Source organism: Oryx dammah, unplaced genomic scaffold (assembly GCF_014754425.2).
Source record: "Oryx dammah isolate SB20612 unplaced genomic scaffold, SCBI_Odam_1.1 HiC_scaffold_11, whole genome shotgun sequence".
Classification (NCBI taxonomy): domain Eukaryota; kingdom Metazoa; phylum Chordata; class Mammalia; order Artiodactyla; family Bovidae; genus Oryx; species Oryx dammah.
In genome coordinates, this window is record NW_024070195.1 from 39548009 (window position 1) to 39567742 (window position 19734).

General features: G+C 48.2%; 1 protein-coding gene across 1 annotated transcript in view; it reads right to left on the reverse strand.

Annotated features, from left to right (window-relative positions):
• Positions 1-218: 218 nt before the first annotated feature.
• The window catches only part of TBC1D22B (TBC1 domain family member 22B), a 69531-nt gene continuing 50015 nt past the window's right edge, over positions 219-19734 (reverse strand). The window contains exons 9-13 of the mRNA XM_040249787.1: positions 18717-18823; positions 18046-18121; positions 15412-15539; positions 15054-15149; positions 219-2231 (exon numbers count right to left, since the gene is read on the reverse strand). Of these exons, the coding sequence (XP_040105721.1) occupies positions 2103-2231; positions 15054-15149; positions 15412-15539; positions 18046-18121; positions 18717-18823 (536 nt within the window). The 3' untranslated portion in view covers positions 219-2102. The remainder of the gene's footprint in view (positions 2232-15053; positions 15150-15411; positions 15540-18045; positions 18122-18716; positions 18824-19734) is intronic.

Consider the following 19734-nt stretch of genomic DNA (forward strand, 5'->3'; position numbering starts at 1 on the left):
ATGAATCACGTTACGTTTGTGTCCACAGAGTCCATACAGAGGAGGTGCTCGTGAGTGTTTATCGATATCCTCTGAGGCTGCCTCCCGCCCTCCTGTCGATCCTGTGCCTGCCCTACAGAAAGCTCGTCCCCCATGCTTACAGGCATCAGCACGAAGAGCCCGAGAAAAGGAGACTTTAGGCTCAGGGTTACGCAAATCCATGGCAGAAAAATCAGCAGTGGAGGAGGAAATACACTATTTATTTACAGTTCTTTCACTTTATCCACAATTTCCCATACAAACATAAAAACTAAAAAAATAAAACCACCACTTGGGAACACAAGTGTCTTTCTTTAATTAGTCCGGTCGAGGGAGGACCACGGCCCTCTCACTCTGTGAAGGAGGCTATTGAGGCACACGGACGGGGAGGAGGAGAGGGCCGGGAAGAATGCCTGAGAAACGGCTCCCGGTGAGAAATGTAAGATGCCAGCGCCGTGGGCGCCACTGGGAGACTCAGGGCCTCCCCCACAGGGGCGGCGTCCGGCTTCCTCAGAGGGCGCCGGCTGCCTGCCGCCTCCCCCTCCACCTCTTCGCTGCTGAGCACCCGGCATCCAACACAGGCCAGCCGTCTGGTGAGCCGCGTGGGGTGTGATGGTGACAGTCGGGGGGACGCCAAATGCCTCTCTCTGGGAAGAGCCCCAGGCCCCAGCAACACACAGGAAACCCCTCTCCCTTGGCACTGACAGTCAGTCACAGCTTATCTTGAATACCATGCTGCCTTGTAAAAAACATGAAAACCAAAGCCCTCCCCCAGTTCCAGGGGAAAGGCAGGGGGCCAGAAACCTGCAGAGGGGCTTCTGCCTCTGCAGCCCTGTCCCTGGGGGCGGGGGAAGCAGCTATGGTGAAAGGAGGGGAGCTCTGACTGCTGAAGACGGGGAAGGAACAGGGCAAATGCGCCACGGAGGCCTGGGCCTGGGGGGCGGGAGGGGGAGAGGAAGAACTCGGAGACGCTGAGGCTCATCAGAGCAGCTCCATCTGCCGGCTGTGCTCACTCTGGCCAATGCCTGTTCACTTCCCTCAGAGGAGGGGCGCCTGGGAACCAATCTGGAGGCGCTGAAGCCACCTGCCCGGCAACTTCATCTGTGCTAGTGACCTAGATTGCTTTCACATGTTGATGCACGTTATAAATATAAAAATCATATCTGCTACAAAGAAGACATATTTATACATCTTTACCCATATACATAATAACACAATTTACACATAATAATATCTTGGAGTGGGTCATCACGGAAAAAGCGGGGGGTTCAGAGAGGTAATAAGCCCCTTCTCCCTCCCCTGACCTGATCCTTCTCAAGGGATGCGTGTATACTTGGTCGCTGGGGCCCTTCCCAGCTGGCTGTTTGACGGGGCTGGTCCGGACACATTTGGACATTCGGACGTGTAACTAAATGCTGATGGGTGTGTACACCCACATACACACACAGACGCAGGCACACGTACAGACATCTGTGTGAGAAAAGGAAAAATAAAATTCCTAGCCCTTGGGTGTAGGTCTTTCCCCAGAGTTATAAGCATCAGTGCCTCCTCCGACTGAGAACAAAGCTCCTAGGAAGCTGCCCCTCACTGGCTCAGACTTGGGCAGAAGGGGAAGGGCTAGGAGTTGGGGGTAGAGGGGAGGGGACAGGAGTCTTTTGAAAACATAAGGCATTTTTGACCTATGATCAAATCAAACTATGTCACAAAAAAGCAACGGTGTCAGTTGGGGCTGGGAGGCAAGAGACAGCCAGTCCACGTAGGGCAACGTGAGTTGAGACCCTGAGCCTTCCCCTTCTTCCCTCCGGTTTCTCTTAAAGGGGCAGATAACTCTGTACCTCCCTTTCTGTCCTCTCCCAGAGCAGAGCCCATCCACGTGTCATGGAATACTGATAGTGGTCCAGGAGACGTCCAGAGACATGGAGTGGTGGACAGGCACGCCAGAAAGTTAAGACCTGGGCGGCGGATGTGAGCTTTTTACAGCAGGAGTGGTTCCTGGCCGGAGTCCACGGCTCGCACAGTGGCCACAGTGATCAGATTGCCATCAGAGATGGGGGGCAGTCTGGGTCCCCCTGGGGAGACAGCACCTATCGGCGGTAGTGATTGGGGGCGTCGGCAAACATGTACTTGAGTCTATAGGCCTCGGCGAGGAGCAGCCCAATCTCTTCGTTGCCCCAATGTATCGTAGGTAGGTTTTGCAGCAGCATAAGGAGACCCTGGAATGCAAGAAAGAACTTTTATCATTTGATCACCACGGAACTACTGACCAAGGCACCTGCAGGCCGTGGAATGGAGCCCCTTCCTCCTGGGTCATCCATCCCAGGGTCTGGCCTCCCTCCTCCCAGGCGGCACACAGCCGTTGGCCTTAGTTCTCCTTCAGGAGGCCTTGAAAAGCCGCTGTTGAGTCTCTGATCCAGTAACACCTGCCTCTGTAGAAATATTATAAATAGAGGATGACAACAATAAATAAGCATCTTTAAAGGAGAAAAATAATCACTCATCCAAATATACCTCTCTTAATTTCAAAGTATTCCTGTTTTGTTTTCACATGCACATTTCTTAAATAGCTGTAATCATAATTATGATTTTACATGCTTTTTAATCATCCTTTTTTACTGTAATTTTTGTTTTTCCGCACAGCCTTTAAAAAATGATTATTCTCAATGTTAGTACTCCATCATGTGGTTAGACTCTAATTTACTAAAACATTTCCCTTTTATTAGATACTTCATTTATTTCCTTTAAGGAAAAAAAACCAAAACACCTTCATGGGGAAGACTGCTAGGAACCTTTTTGCATTGGACAATCTTTCTCCTAATCCTAATGTTTGCTCATTAATCACTGTATTTATCCTCTGCTCTGTTCCCCAAAGACTGTCCTCAACCTACCTGTCAGCTTATTTCCCACTATTCCCAAGGTATGAGCCTCATCCAGCCGGGTCCACTTCAGCCACATTTACCTGTGCCTCCAGGGTTTAATTTAGGTTGTTCCTCTTGCTTGGAACACCTCCTCTTTTTCTCCTCTACCTATCTAAATCCTGTTCAGTTTTCAAAGCCCAGGTCCCTCAATCAGCTCCTCGGAGGTGGCCTATTAAAGAGGATGTTAGAATAAAGAATGAATGTGAAGTTTTAGGTTATCTCTATAATTTAGTTACCCTTGCCTTTGCTGCCACTTTGTGTTCTTTCTCCGCCTCTCTTTCTGAACTGGATCTTATTTTTCTGATTATAAGAGAAACAGTAGCAAGACAAAACCCAGAAAGAGACTGACAGATTTGATACAGTTTTGAAACCTCATTGTGTCAAGGCACAAAAACAAGGTTAAAATACAAGAAAATTGACAAGAAAATACTGATAACACTTATAAAAGACAAAAGGTTAATATCTACAATAAAAAGGAAGTACCTACAAATCAGTGTGAAGAAAAGGAAAACCACTATATGAAAAAAAAAAAAAAAAAAGGATGCAAAATGCCAGTGGCCCATCAACATGCTGTAACCCTGCCACTGGCCGATGTGTGCCCTCTAGCAATGTTTCGTAGTTCTTAGTGAAGAGGTCTTGCGTATCTTTTACATTTCTTCCTTTAGTACAGAAGTTTAGCTGGGCACAGAGATACATGGGAACGTCACTGCTGTGTATGGCCAGTATGATAAGTTCTGGCCAATCTGGGAGGGCGGGGCAGTGTAACTCCTGGGTTCTGCCCTAAACTACTCCTCCCCTTCCTAGAAAACGGTGATGAATGGAGGAGTTTGAAGCAGTCATCTTAGACTCTAAGAATAAAGCTATGTGTTGAAGATGGCAGAGCAACAAGAGAGAAGAAATCCGAGTCCTTGCCACCCTGGAGCCACGTTAGCCCTGGACTCTTACACTCAGCCTCTTAACGGAAGAGAAGCAAACAACTACTTCATTTTAAGCCACTGTTATTCTCTGGTCTTGGTTTCAGGAGACAAGTTTATATCATCTTAACAAACTCAGGCCACATCTGTCAAAACTAGAGATGCAGGGACTTCCCTGGCAGCCCAGTGGTCAGACTCAGTGCTTACACTGCCGGGGCCTGGGTTCCAGCCCTGGTTAGGGAACTAAGATCCTGCAAGACGCACAGTGTGGCCAAAAAAAAAAAAAAAACCCAACCAAACAATACACCTCTCCCACAAAACAGAACAAAAAAACAAAGGGGAAAAAAAATAAGCCCAGAAATACACATGGGCACTGATGCAGCAACTTAACTTCTTAGTACTCAGAAAACATTTGCACTCCTGTACAAGGGGCAGCACCGCACCATTGTTTCAAATAATGGGGAAAAGGACATGAAGGAGGTGCCTGTCAGTACCGGGAACTTAGAGACAACTGTCCAAATTATGAAATACAAGCAGCACCTATAAAAAGAAGCAGGACTACATGTGTCAAGGTAAAAAGATATCAAAGACATTTTTAGGGGCGAAAACAAGCAAGTTACAGAAAAACAGTTATGATCCCACTTAGGTAAAAGAGAAAATACAACTATAAGTTTGTATATGCACGTATGTATGTAAAATTTTTAAAAGGCTAGGGTGGTGAAACTGTTAACACTAGTTACCTTTGGGGATGCCAGAACCTTTGCTTTCTCTCATTATATTGCTCCTCATTTTCAATTATTACAATCAAGTCTTTGTATATTACTTACGTTACAGAACATTTTCCCCCTAGTAATACACATTTTCCTGGAAGTTTGTTTACTTTGTTGAAAGTAATAGAGCACAAAATAAACCACCCTTAACTTCATAATCAAGAGGAAGCTACTTTTAAACATTTTGGCATATTTCCTTCCAGTCCTTTTTCTGCACATTTTTACACAGATGAAACATTTTCTCTAAATACTTTTGAATCTGTTTAGCACTTAACATAAGCATTTCCTCTAATATTAAAAACTCCTTTTAGACATTTTCAATGGTCAAAGAATTTTCCATGACGCAGAAGTACCCTAATTTACTCAGTATCTTCCTGTTTTGAGCTTTTAATAATTTCTGGTTTTTCACTATAATGAAATTATAATGAACAGGCTTGTGCATAAAGCCATATTTTAGATTATTTCCTTGGGCTAAATTCCTAGGAATGAAATTACTGTGTCAAAGGGCATGAACACTTTAAAGGTACCTAAGGTCAGGAAGCAACAGTTAGAACTGGACATGGAACAACAGACTGGTTCCAAATAGGAAAAGGAGTACGTCAAGGCTGTATATTGTCACCTTGCTTATTTAACTTATATGCAGAGTACATCATGAGAAACACTGGGCTGGAAGAAGCACAAGCTGGAATCAAGATTGCCGGGAGAAATATCAATAACCTCAGATATGCAGATGACACCACCCTTATGGCACAAAGTGAAGAGGAACTAAAAAACCTCTTGATGAAAGTGAAAGAGGGGAGCGGAAAAGTTGGCTTAAAGCTCAACATTCAGAAAACAAAGATCATGGCATCTGGTCCCATCACTTCATGGGAAATAGATGGGGAAACAGTGGAAACAGTGTCAGACTTTATTTTGGGGGGCTCCAAAATCACTGCAGATGGTGACTGCAGCCATGAAATGAAAAGACGCTTACTCCTTGGAAGAAAAGTTATGACCAACCTAGATAGCATATTCAAAAGCAGAGACATTACTTTGCCGACTAAGGTCCGTCTAGTCAAGGCTCTGGTTTTTCCAGCGGTCATGTATGGATGCAAGAGTTGGACTGTGAAGAAAGCTGAGTGGCGAAGAATTGATGCTTTTGAACTGTGGTGTTGGAGAAGACTCTTGAAAGTCCCTTGGACTGCAAGGAGATCCAACCAGTCCATCCTAAAGGAGATCAGCCCTGGGATTTCTTTGGAAGGAATGATGCTAAAGCTGAAACTCCAGTACTTTGGCCGCCTCATGCGAAGAGTTGACTCATTGGAAAAGACTCTGATGCTGGGAGGGGGGCAGGAGGAGAAGAGGACGACAGAGGATGAGATGGCTGGATGGCATCACTGACTTGATGGACGTGAGTTTGCGGGAACTCCGGGAGTTGGTGATGGACAGGGAGGCCTGGCGTGCTGCGATTCATGGGGTCGCAAAGAGTCGGACACAACTGAGCAACTGAACTGAACTGAAGACTCATCCAGAAAAAAATGCTCATGTCCCTGGATCTCTACCAGGGCTTAAGACTCTCATTCAACAAACTTGGCTAATTGTAAACGCTGTCCCTGGATTTCCAAGCCTGAGAATCAAACTGAAAGCCACAAGTCAAGGGAATTCCCTGGCAATCCAGTGGTGAGGACTTTATGCTTTAGCTGTTGAGTGCACAGGTTTGATCCCTGATCAGAGAACTGATCAGATAGAGCAAGCTGCACAGTGTGACCAAATAAAAAAAAGCAAAAAAAAAAAAAAAGATAAATCTGTAAAATGGAATACCTTGCACTCAAGTTATTAATGCTTTCAGTTTCTGTATGAACGTGTACTCATGTAATGTGTGAAAAATAAAAAAACGGGACAAATTTATACACATCTATGCATTGACATTATGGAACATCTACTATATTTTGTACTAATGATAAAAAGAGGTTACAAAAACAACATATTTCACAACATCATATAGAAAAACCTGAATAGGACTTCCCTGGTGGCGCAGTGGATGATGAGACTCTACCTGCCAGTGCAGGGGACGTGGGTTTGATCCCTGTTCCAGAGATTCCACATGCTGCGGAGCCAACTAATCCTGAATGCCACAACTGCTGAAGCCTGTGCTCCAGGACCCGCAAGCCACCAGTGATGGGCCCTCAGCTGCACCTGCTGAAGCCCTGCGCCTAGAGCCTGTGCTCTGCAGCAAGGGAAGGCACCACAGTCAGAAGCCTATGCACAGCGACCAGAGCTGCCCCCGCCCTCCAGACGGCAAGACCCAGCACAGCCAAAAATAAATCAGTGAAATACAGGGGTGTGTACATGTCAAATAAGTAAATAAACAAAATCCTACAAAAAAAAAAAAAAAGGAAAATCCAAACAAACTTTCTGGCCAACCTAATATACAGAATATTTCCATTAAGGGTTATGTACAGACAATATGTATTTATTTACATAGATCTGCATGGCAAAATGTCTGGAAGGAGATATATCACCTTTGCATGGTAAGACTTCAAGTACCTTCTTTTTTCTTATTGGTATTTTCTAATTTTTCTATAATGGTTTTTGTTAGTCACTCAGTGTGTCTGACTCTGCGATCCCGTGGACTCCACCAGGAGGACCCCACCAGGCTCCTTAGTCCGTGGAATTCTCCAAGCGAGAATACTGGAGTGGGTATCCATGCCCTTTTCCAGGGGATCTTCCTGACCCAGGAATTAAACCTGGGTCTCCCGCACTGCAGGCAGATTCTATAATGGTTTCATACACTTGAATAACTCATAAGCAAAAACAACCAACAGTTGATGTACCTAGCGGAGAATATTTTTTTCTAGGAGAGAATCTACCTGTAATTTCCAGTTTTTCCAGTCTTGCTAGAAACCTCCCAGAAGCCCTGAAATAATTCTACCCTTGAACATGTCAGCTTCCTACTACCTCTCCCACCAACAGTCGAGGATTAGGTGGGAGGAACCATTCTGCCACCTGGTGGCCGTACCCAGGAACTGCACCTCCCACACACCGCAGTAAAAATGGGAACCCTGTCCATGCATTGATAAATCAGGGATAAAGTAGAAACTGAATTATCACGGGTGGGAAAAGACACTGTCAATTACAAATCAGGTACGTTAATCAAGGGGGTAGAGAAGAATCATTGGTGGAGTGGGGAACAACTGAATATGTGTTACAAAGCCAGTTCATGGGAGTACCAAGCATTAATACACAGTCAGGTAAAACACTACAGGTGTGAGAAGACAGCTTATGGGGCAAGCAGCTGAGAGTGATTCCAAGTGAATGAGAAGAGGCTATGGCTCTCAGAGAAGAAAAGCTCAAAATGGCTGGAAAATGTATCTGCTGAAAATCCAGATTCCAAAGGAAAAAGAAGAGGAAGGATGAGTCATGTGTGAGGGGGTCAGGGGAAGACAACAAGGGGGGCCGAAGGAGAAGGGGTATCGGGTGATAAGCAGAGTCCTTGGTAAGAAAACGTGCAGGGGAAACTCATTAGAGAATGTTCAACAGATGGAAGAATTAAAGAACGAGAGGGGGACCATCAAGGATAACCACCATCAAAGTGGTAATTACTGTGTATTGAGCCCTTGCTACTCACCAGATGGGGGTCTTCACATGTACTCCAGCACATTTAAGCTCCATATCAACTCTATGAGGCACACCTTATTATGCCCGCTTCACATATGAAAAAAGTGAGGGTGAGGAGTTAAGGAACTTGCATAGGATCACAGAGTAGTGCTGGGCTAGGATTTGAAATGGGTAATCTGGTTCTGGGCCTCCCTGGTGGCTCAGACAGTAAAGAATCTGCCTGCGATGTGGAAGACCAGGCTTCGATCCCTGGGTCGGGAAGATCCCCTGGAGAAGGGAATAGCAACCCACCCCAGTATTCTTGCCTGGAGAATTTCATGGACAGAATTCCGCCCATGGGGTCGCAGAGTCGACACAGCTGAGTGACTAACACTAGACTCCTCTGGTTCTAGAGTTTGCGCTTATAACCACTATGCCAAATACTGTGTGCCGGAAACAAGAAGAGAAGTGGGGCACGATGCAGAAGGAATGAAAAGAAAAGAAGCCGCAGAAGCAGCTGTCTGAAGGAAATCTGCAAGAGCTGATTAATTTTTCTTGGTAATAAGGACCAAGGACAACCAAATAAGACATGAAATAATAACAGAGAACTTAAAGGTCACAGAAAATACACACTACTAAATATGACACTGGGCGGAATCACCCAGGAACAGTGGAACATTCTTTGCAAACGTTAAGTGTATTCAGGCATGTACAAATACTTTCCTAGTCACATAAGTTTTCTGTGTGTGTGTGCGTGCACGCGCGCTCAGGGTTCTTTACTTCTCATTGTGAAAAATGACATCTGAGGAACTGAAACCCCAGAAGGTAACCATGACATAAACGCGTTCCGTGCTTTTTTTCCTTTTTCTGAAAATGGTGACTCAAAGGCAGACTTGTAGACCTGTAACTCGTAAGGAGACAGAAGGAACATGCAGCCTCTGAAGGGAACTGTTATAATTACTGCCTTAAAAAGTAAAGTTATACAACTACATTCAAGGACATAAGACAAAGCACTACTTCAAAACCAGGATGACTGAACAGTTAGGTGAAAAACAGCTGCAGTACGAAAGGGAAACAGACTTAAGAATAACCTGAGTTGGGACAAGGACCCATCAGTCCTGGATGCGTCTGTTACCTGAATATCTTGAATCACAGGGTTTCCTGTTTTACCTTCCACAATGCCTTTGCTGAAATCTCAAATCAGCATTCTTACAGAAGTAAATTTTGTTAGGATGCAAACTTTCATTCCAGAAGCCATCAGGATTGTGAATAAATGCCAGGCCTTTCATTTTACCATCATCAGGTTTCTTTACACACTGGACTCCCAGCTTTTCAAACCTTTTACAAGCCCCGTGAACGTTAGGAACAGCAATTTCAATGTGACCAAATCCCCGACGGCCTGAATCGCCATTGTGGTAACTGGTCCCAGTGCCTTCAGCACTCCAACTGCGTGTCAGTTCAAGGGCAGATGGCCCTTTTCCGGAGATGGCCCATGATGCAGCTTTTATTTTTGGCCACACCATGTAGCGTGTGGAACTTCCCCGACCAGGGATCAAGCCCATGCCTCCAGCAGTGGAAGTGTGGAATCTTTACCACTGGACCACCAGGGAAGTCCTTTCATCTTATCTTCTGGGTGTCGTTTTTACCTTCCTAAGCCAAGAAACAGTGAAAATTTCCTAGTGGGAAACCCTAATTCTGGGGGTAGTCTCATTCCAAGAATTCTAGCACAAAAATCCAATGACTTCTTAGGATCCCCAATTCGCAGGAAATCCTCCCTGCTGGGATCCGGGTCGCAGCAGCAGCTGAGGGTGGCCTTGTTGGTGAGGCCGCTGGGTGCCGGCTGTGGTTCTGCCGGGGCCGCACTGCTGTATCGAGGTCCCTAGGAGCCACCCACTCTCATCCGGCTCCCTAAGTAAGTGTTGGGAAACGAACCCCTCTTGTTTTGAGAATCAGACCAACAATTCCCTTGGTCTCAATAAAAACTTCCAAAGACATGTCCTTGTTATGTAAACTTTTTCAGCATCACACTTATTCATAGGTTTCCCGGCATCAAAAGTACGTAGGACATTTAGTACAAGACTCCCCCTAGAGAAAGTTGAGTCCCCCTCCGATGTTTATTTTGTTTCTATGTCGAGGGATTGTTTCCTTTCTCATACCTGCCTGCTCTGGGTGGAAGATCTTTAGTTCCCAGGGTACTAAAATCTGGGCACTTTCTGGGGATGATTCAAACTGGCAATTTACTGGATGTCTCTGAAAGTGGGGCCTGTGTTTGGGCAATGTTCCACAATTCCACCCTTGGGGTCCCACAGAAGTGGTGGGTGGATGCCATCTAGTTCAAGGGCTTTATTTACTCTTAGTTGGGTATCCAGGCCTGAAACAGCCCACGGGCTTAGCACTATTTCATTTAACAACTCTGACCTGTCTCCTGCAAGTCACTTTCAGGGTGGGAATCTCTCCAAGGTTTTCTTCTATAAGATGAAAGCAAAGGATTGAGACCAGCTGTTCCTCTGGTTTAAGAATCATCAGCAGGTCCCACCAACTCCTCTGCCAGTTCCCTTTTTATGTATTTAAAGGAACTCTGGTTATTAGTCTTGGAGCTCCCTGCACGGGGCTTCTGAAGATCACTTCTGAGCCATCTGAGGGCTTGTCGGCACCTGCCCTGACATCTCTGTGGGGTCCCGTGCTCTCCTCGATTCCCAGAGATGCTGCTTTTCCCCGAGGGGAATTTTTAGGTTGTGTGTGACCAGGCATTTGCTCAAATGCCTGTACTCTCTGACTTACATTAAATAATGTATCTAGGAAATCATTACCTGCATAATAACGGAGGAGGGGGAGGAGGATGTAAACAGCTCCAGTGGCCCAGGAGGTCCCCAGCCAGGCCCCAAGGGAGCAGCAGGACGCACAATCCACGCCCAGAGCCCAGCCTCCGGGTCTCCACCATTTGAGTCAAGCCAGTACTTGACTCCCCCGGGTGACCCTGGCTTAGTCACTTCATCTCAGGTGTGACTATGCACACACCGAAGTCATACTCACCATGACTCAGTTTCCCCATTTGTGAAATAGGGGTAGTTATTACAACTTTTCTTGTGGGATGGCTGCAATGAGCTAACACAGAGAAGCACTCAGGATAGTGCCTGCTACATCAGAAGTGCTGGGAAGTCGCTATTATTAGATTGAACCTTATTAAACCGCCAATACTTGACTGTGTGACCTATAGACAATTTCATAAAATGCAACTGGACATTATCATCATTATTCTATTCAGTCAGCCCAGACTGAGGGCCAGAATCGCTGAGGCCCCCTCTACCAGGAAAGGGCCTTGGCCCAGTTCTGCCGGAAGCCCCGGTTTCAAGCAGCCCAGAGGACCGGGCCATTCTGCCCCTACAGCCCCTGCGCAGGGACACGCCTGAGGTCCCCTTGCTCAGAGGTTTCAGCAAGGAAACCTCTTGGAGTGATCATCCTGTGTCCCTTTTCAGTCCTCCACCCCAGGCAGCGTGACCCCAGACAACTGCTCGGCCAGGGAGAAGCGGGTGTCCTTCCCTCTGGGGGCTCACCATGGCCAGGGCACCGCCCTTTGCCCCTGCACCCTCTGAACACCTCCTCTCCAGCCCCATTTGGTCATCCAGCTTGGTCTTACCTAGGATTAGCCTATCAGGGTTTACTCAGGTAAGTTAAAAGTCACTGAAAGACTTGAGTTCCTGAAGCTATCTTCATTTCACTGCTTCCCAGACTCAGAGTACACTACAGGAACTAATAATATTAGGGTTAAGAAGCTCACTGCTTTGAAGGCCACAGGCTAAGTATACCACTCTGACAGCTTCAAGTGCAGCAATCTGTATAATCCTCATCAACAGCTCTAGAAGGTAAGTACTCTCATCCCATTTTACAGGTAAGAAAGCTTACAGGGCCAAGTTAGTCAGATGAAGCTTGCAGACCTAGAGAAATGGCAGCTAGGATTTGACCGCAGGCAGACAGGTTCCAGAGACTGTGGCTTAACCCCTGGACCATTCTGCGTGTTCCCCAACTTTAGAAGGGGGCGGGGCTCGCAGGTTCCCCTGATATCTGCTCCACTGGCTCCCTTCACAGCTGGCTCCCCTTCCCTGCTCTTTAAGGGTGATAAATGCCTGGTCTGCCACAAACTCATTTATTTCTGCAGCTACTTCACCTGGTTCTTCTTTGAGTCACTCAGCTTTTAGCCCTAAAACCTTCTCTCCCGTGGGCTGGGCATGTGAGGCTCTCTGGGACAGCTGTGTTCATGGACAGAGCCTCTTCTGCAGTGTTTTAGCTGCAGGCGGTCTGTTAGTAGTTGGGCAGGGTGGGCTGTCTCGCTGCAGAGGTCACGGGCCCTTATCTCCCAACACCACATGATGTTCTCCTGCCCTTGCTGTGTCTCCTAAGGGACACCGCTGGCCTACCCAAGCACAGGCAGGCGCCCTTCTTCCTTCATTATTCACAGAATTATAGATCTGTGGAGTTGCGGGGAACTCTGCAGATTATCGTTTAATCACCCATTCCGTTTTGTCTCAAGGAAAGAGGGGAGACTCCTCTATTGAGGAGGACCAGCTGAGGTGTTAATGAGTCAACAAAAAGCCCATTGTCATTCCGTGGGTTACTGAAGAAAGGCCTCAGATCCATCAGATAATCGAATGTGCGGCGCAGCATAGAACATCTCCATGTCTAATATAGTTTTAAAGTCACAGACTGTGGTCCCATACGGTCGATTTTGTGAACTGCTACACACCATTCCAGGAGTCATCTCCACTCCCCCTGAGCTAATCTGGGAAGCGCTTCTATCGCATGTGACAAGGCCCTCCGAGCCTGGCTCATGATAAACCAAATTAGACTGCGGGCTCCCGATAGCTGCGCCACCTCAACCACAGTACTGAAACTGACAGCTCAGCCAGCGTGTGCCCAGCCCAGCGCCTGTTCATCCCGGGCGCTGCACACGCTTCTGGCTGGCAGAAGCCTCAGCACTTTGCCTGCCACCCTGGCAACTACCCGCAGAGGCTCACTCCTCCCTTTCTCTCCCAAAGCCCTTCCTTGGGCAAGTCAGGTCCTGTCTTTCCACCTATTTGCGGGGCAGGTTTCTTGTGCTTTAACCACCTAACACCAATTACAGAGTGGGCCTGCCTGGGGGTCACGTGGAGAGGCTGCTGTTCCTGAGAATGCCTATGGTATTAGAAAAACACCCAACCTTCTCTGGCTTTCCCCCTCCTCGCATTTTTAAAAGGAATATATGCCCATTAAAACAAAAACACCCCCAAACCTCTCATTTCAGCAACGTACAAAGCAGAAAAACAAAAGCCCACTGCTGCTGCCCCAAGAGATTATGACCGTTAAGTGCCCCCCGGCCCTCCTCTCTGCAGACGGCAGAGCCTGGCAGCCTCTCCCCTCAGTGCCGACGCCCCACCCCCGCTCCTGGGCCCCTGCAGCAACTGGCGGGCTTCCACCACTTCTTCTGTCTTCCTCACCCCGCCCCGCCCAACCACCTGTCCCAGTCAGGGGGTGCGCTGGGGCTCAGGCCTGGCTCTGTGTCTCCTCTGTTCACTCCTACCTCCTCTGGATTTCACCGAGGGGCCTGGCTTCAAGGACCATCTAGCCAGAGGCTCCTAAACACACATGTCCAGTCTGGACTCCTCTCTCTTTCAAGCCCAGACTCACAGGATTTATCTCCCTACTCTACCTCTCCATTTGGATGTGTAACGGTGTTTAAAATTCATCATGCCCCAAAATGAACTCCTGATCTTCCTCCACAAACCTGCTCCTCCTATAGCCTTCTCACTAACTGTGGAATCACCGACTCATCCTTTTGGTATACTCTATACCTGATTTCTCAGGAATTCCTGTTGGCTCTGCTTACAAAATGTATCCAAGACCTGGCCACTTGTCACATCTCCACTCACCCATCCAGGGCCAGGCCACCCTCGTGTAGCCTCCGGGGTGGGCCCCAGTGTGCGCTGGCCCCACCTCAAGTCCACACTAGTGGGGTCCCCTGAAACTGTAAGTCAGATGATGCCCCTCTTCTGCACAAGACCCTCTCCTGGATCCTCTTCCACTCGGAGTAAAAGCCAAAGTCCTGACTCTGGCTACAAGCCGCTGTGACCTGAGTCCCCTGTGACTTCTCGGGCTTCTTTCTAACTTTCCATGGGCCACTCTGCTCCAGGCCACACTGACCACCATCATGGTTCCACACACAGCTCAGGCACACTGCAACCTAACTGCCTCTGCATGGCTGCTCCTGCTGCCTGGACGCTCTCCCCACGGATCCCCAGATGTCCACGTGCTCCCTCACCTTCTCCCAGCCTTTGCTCATATCACCTTCTCAGTGAGCCTATCCCTGACTACTTTATTTGAAACTGCAACTTGTCCCTTCCCTACCACCTAGTAATCCCTTTATCCTTAAAAAAAAAAAAATTAGCTACTTAAAAAAAAAATTATCATGCTCTAATATTCTTTTTAATTTACACTGCTTTTGTTTACTATGTCTCTCCCCAGCTAGAACGTAAGCTCTATAAGAATAGAGCTCTCTGTTCTATATTCTGTATGTCTTATTCCCTCAGTGGCGCTGAGCACACTGCAGGCATTCAATAAACGCCTGTCAGCCAATGACAGGAAGGCCTGTTAGACCTGCCCAGGTGCTTTGCAGCCTTTCCAGTGCTAAGACCCTTTCACACTGAAGAACTCTGGGCCCCCAGAGCTTCCTGCTACCTGGGAGGGGCACCCTCTTCTGAATATCCCCTCACCTTTCCCCTTCCCAGCCAGGTACCTGCTGGGGCACCTTCTCCCTGCACAGTCCCATGAACGGGATAACGCCCACTCTGATGCTCATCCCCAGTGTAGGCTGAGCTCAGGCCCCTCACCTGAAAGTCCTCCTCATCCAGGATCTCTTTCCTCCACTTGATCAAGAAAGCTGCACACACGTAGAGATGAAAGTGGGAGAACCCTTCTGGTTCAGACTGGGAAGGGGGAAAAAAAACAGAAAGAGTTATGAGAAGCTGGCTCCAGCCCTCTCAGACCCACCCTTCTGCGGGGGGAGGCAAGCAGAGCAGCACCCCCTCTGTGGCTGGGTGCACAGAGGCCCTGCCCTCGAGGACAAGGCAGACACAGAGGCAGAAAGGAGGTGGGGAGGACTTCCGAGTGGCTGCAGGAGGCAGGGAGCCAGGTGCCTCAGGGACAGCCTGGCGTGTGTGTTTGTTGGCGGGGGGGTCCCCCCCATACCTGGTACGTGTCCCACAGGCGGATGGTGCAGCGAAGGGGAAGCTCCCGCATCAGCAGGTTGTTCATCCAACGGAAGGCAAACTGTAGGTATTCCACCTCGTACCTCCTGAAGTGATTATGTACCTGCTCTAAAACAGAAAGGGTCATTGGCCCCGAGTGCCACCTAGGGGATCGGACCCTGACTCACACAAACCAAAAAGGTAGTTCCTGTTTCCCTTTTTTTTTTTTTTAATTTGTTTATATAGCTGTGTTGGATCTTCACTGCGTCATGTGGGATCTTTCGTCGTGGAGCTTAGACTTGGTTGCTCTGTGGCATGAGGGATCTTACTTCCCCGACCAGGGATTGAACCCATGTCCCTTGTATTCCAAGGTGGATTCTTAACTGCTGGACCACCAGGGAAGTCCCAGTTTCCATTTCTTTTCAGCTCCTCCCCCTGGGGAAGCCCAGCATAGAGGGGCCAAACCCGCACCTGACTGTCCGAGGCTGGATCCCACCACCTCACAGCAGAGCTGCTTGGTTAGCTCAGCCCCGCACGTAGGAGAACTATTTGAACATCCCACAGTGACGTTCTGGGGGCCTTTCTTCCTTTGCAGGGCTGCTGGAGCCATCAAGCGGGGGAGACATAAGGCTCATTTGGCTGTTTGACCTTGTTACTCATCACAGAAGGAGACGCAACGGAAAAGAACTGCGTGGGTCACCTTGGCCATCCTCCCACCGGTGAGGATTCCTCTTCAGCATCTCTGACAGATGGCAGCCAGCAGGGACTTAAACAGCCGGGGAAAGAGGCTCACTGACTCCACTCAAGGGCAGCCTCTCCCAGTGATTAAGTGATTCACCGGAAAGTGCTTCACCACATTCAACAGACACCAGCTCCCCCGCCAATTCCCACCCCATGGTGTGGGCGTGGTGTTCTGGAGCAATCCAAACACACCTGACCCCTGTTCCATACGGCAGCCCTTCAGATACTGCTTGATAGGATTTTTTTTTTTTAATCACTATCCTCCTCAGTTTCCTAATTTATAAATGGGGATACTTATTCAAACCTCAGTTAGTCTGGGGGCAAATAAAATGAGAAAATGAAAGTGTCTACATCAACACTCTCATGTGGAAAATACTACAGCTTTTGAAAGAGTAACTATCAATAATGGTTATATCTAGGGAGCAGAATTTAAAGGGGGAGGATTTTTACTTTTGGGGTTTTTTGGAATTGTCTAAATTTTTGTAGTGAGTATTACTTCTAATAATTCAAAGCACTAAGACATATACATTTAAAAATACACTATATCCTAACATACTATGCCTTTTTTTTTTATCAGATATTTTTGATGGCAGAAGAGAGGAAAAAAACACCAGACCAGACAGTGGAAACAACTACAGCACAGGCCCTCTGGAAGCCGGCCCCATCAGACAGCTCAGCACTCACGTGTCCCAGGAGCCAAGCGAGGGTGGCGGGGGCTCTGGGTGTGGGCTCGGCATGGCGCTGACCGCTGGGCCAGGTGATGAGGCAGAGAGCCAAAAGCATCCCACATGCGATGCATGGGGAAAGAGCAGCAAATAACCAAATAAACTCTAGGGACTGAAACCCTAAGTTGTAAAAGGGAGCTGGAGTGAGTGGAACAAATCAGGGAAGGTTTTCAAGGGAAGAGAATCTGGGAAAGGAGAAAGATATGCAATCTCCATATGGGGGGCAGGGGGAGGGAGGGACGAGGAATGTGCTGGTGAAGCAGAAAAATCCATGATGGAAAACCAGTTAATGGGACTTATTAGTTGTGTAGCAACTGATAGAATTAACTGGTGCTGGGCATTCCATTTAACAGAAGACCTTGCTGTTAGACTTGTACACGATCTTCATGAAACTTAATTTCAACTTCTCTCCTGGGGCCTCAGTTTCCTCATTAGTCAACAGCAGGGCTTCCTGACTTGCCTTCTGTTCTAACACTCCAGGACCCCACGGTGGGGCCAAACACTTACTGCAGGGCTCCTGTTCCTCAAAGACATTCTGCTTCGGGAGGCCACGACTCCTGTTCCCCACCCAGACGGGTCACAGGGAGCTATGGGATGTCCTGCTGGGGTATCAGGCACACCTGAGGACCCTGCATCGAGCCCAGAAATCCTGAGTCACATCACAGTGGGAAGGACGAGGTCAGACTACAGCCTTGATGCTAAAAGCAACAAGAACATAGGCGGGTTCAGGGCAGAAGCGGGATGTGACCGGAACAGAGCTCTGCAAAGACGGAGGTGTGTGAAAGACGTGTGCAAGCGGGACAAGGACGGAGGAGGCGAGTGCTTCCAGGAGGAAGCTGCAGAAACTCAAGCAGAGCTGTGGCTAGGGCAATGAAGAACAAAAGGGTGAATCTGAGGAGAGATGCTGAAGGAGGACTGGCAGAACCTGGCTGGAAACAAAGGCGAGAAGAGAACGTGACCTAACAGCAGAGTTCTCGCCTCATCTTCCCGGTGAGATGCGGAAGGATGTCAGCATTGCCGGCAGCACCGAGTGAACTGGAAGGGGTCACGGCCAGGACAGGGGCCGAGGAGACGCCTCCCCACCCACCCCGCACCAGCATAATCACACTGTGTGTGATTCACACTTGTGTCAGAATCACACTGCTAGAGAGTTCTTCCTCTGAACCTACCATCGATCCGACTGACAAGCTCTTCCAGCGCCTTGACCTTCTTCTGGATCCCTGGTTGTGCAAAGGTGTAGTTATCCTGCAAACAACACAGAACTCAGGCCGAGCAGCGAATGCCACACCATCGGGCCACTCCTCCCCCATGGTCAATGAAACATGTTTCAAAGCACAAGCTGTTTCTCCAAAGCTACTGCCAGTGTTGTGGGGAACAAAGGAATCTCACAGAACAGCAGAGTGCGGAGGAAAGGCATGCGCTTTGGAGACAAACTGCATGGCTGGGAGCTCAGCAGAATGGGGGGACAGGGCCTAATGAGAAAGGCAGAGCAACATGGAGACTCCCCTAGACTCCAGGGGACATTAGACCATTGCCTTTTTTTTTTTTTTTTTTTTTGCTGCACAGCACAACTTGCGGGATTTAGCTCCCCAGCTAGGGATCAAACCCATGTCCTCAGGAGTGAAAAACACAGAGTCCTAACCACTGGGCTGCCAGGGAAGTCGTCTAGGATCACTGCCTTTTGAAAGCTGTAAAGCTAATGAATGAAGTAAAGATGGATGGACCAAAAGGGGAGGAGCAATGCTGGGGCCGGACTCAGAGGGCTGTCTGATGTGGAAGAGCAACAAGGAACCCAAAGGGAGCCCCAAGCAGGGCATCCCGAAAGGGGAGAGTCGCTCACCTGGATCCCGTCCAGCAGTTTGCTCATGCACCAAAAGCTGTCAGCTTCTATGCTTCGCAGCATGTCCTGAGACAAATTGGTCACGTCAAAGTTCTCCACGTCCTCTTCTGTAAAACAAAAGGTGAAGAAAGTCCAGAGGTTTTCTCTAAAAAAATGGACAGAGAAAGACAGAGTCTAGTATCTTCAATGGGTCCTTAAGGCCCGGAGGGAGCCCAGCTCATGTGAGGCCAAGGAACAGGGGCCTGCCCACCCCCGTCCCCTTGCCAGGTGGGCAGGCATGTCCCAGGAAGGCACTCAAGAATCTCATGACAACACTCCACAGGCCATTTCTTACACCGGGTTGGCTGGTCCAACACATCTTTCTCTTCCACTGCATTTTTCATTTAGTTTGAGGGGGAAAAAAAAAACAAAAACTTCAGGCTTCATGTTCAATGAGCTATATCCAGCCCCCTGGAGACAGTCTGGAAAAATTCTTTGATTTCAGAAATTCAGTAAACTAACACACTCACTCTTACGGGCAGTGAGAACAGCTGGGATCAGGGAGCCCCTACAGGCCCTTTTAAAGACAGAATCCCCCCGTTCTGACCAGGCAGACCCAGAGCCTCACGCCATGAGTTGTGTGAAGGAAGATGGCCCAGACTCATGAAAGCTTCCAGGATTTCACCTCAACCAAGCTGGCAGTTATCAAGCTGGGTTCTGCAGAAACCTCCATCCTATAGGATACTCAAGTAAAAAAGGTTCCTTGGACAAACACAGCAGAGAAACGCTGCATTATATATCCTCATCTTGGAGATTCATAAAAGGATTCGAGAAGTTATTAGGAATTCTGCATTAAGAAAACCTCCTTCATCTGGCTTACTCAGCATTTCCCCAGTTTCTTTAGCCTTGGCACCTGTTTTAGAGAGTCCTGCCTATGAGCGTGTCTTGGAAACCCCACACTAAGTGACAAGAATGAGAGGCTGTCCAACTGGTCTGAGATGCAAGAAGGGAGAACAAAGGAATCTTCTAGAAGAAAGAA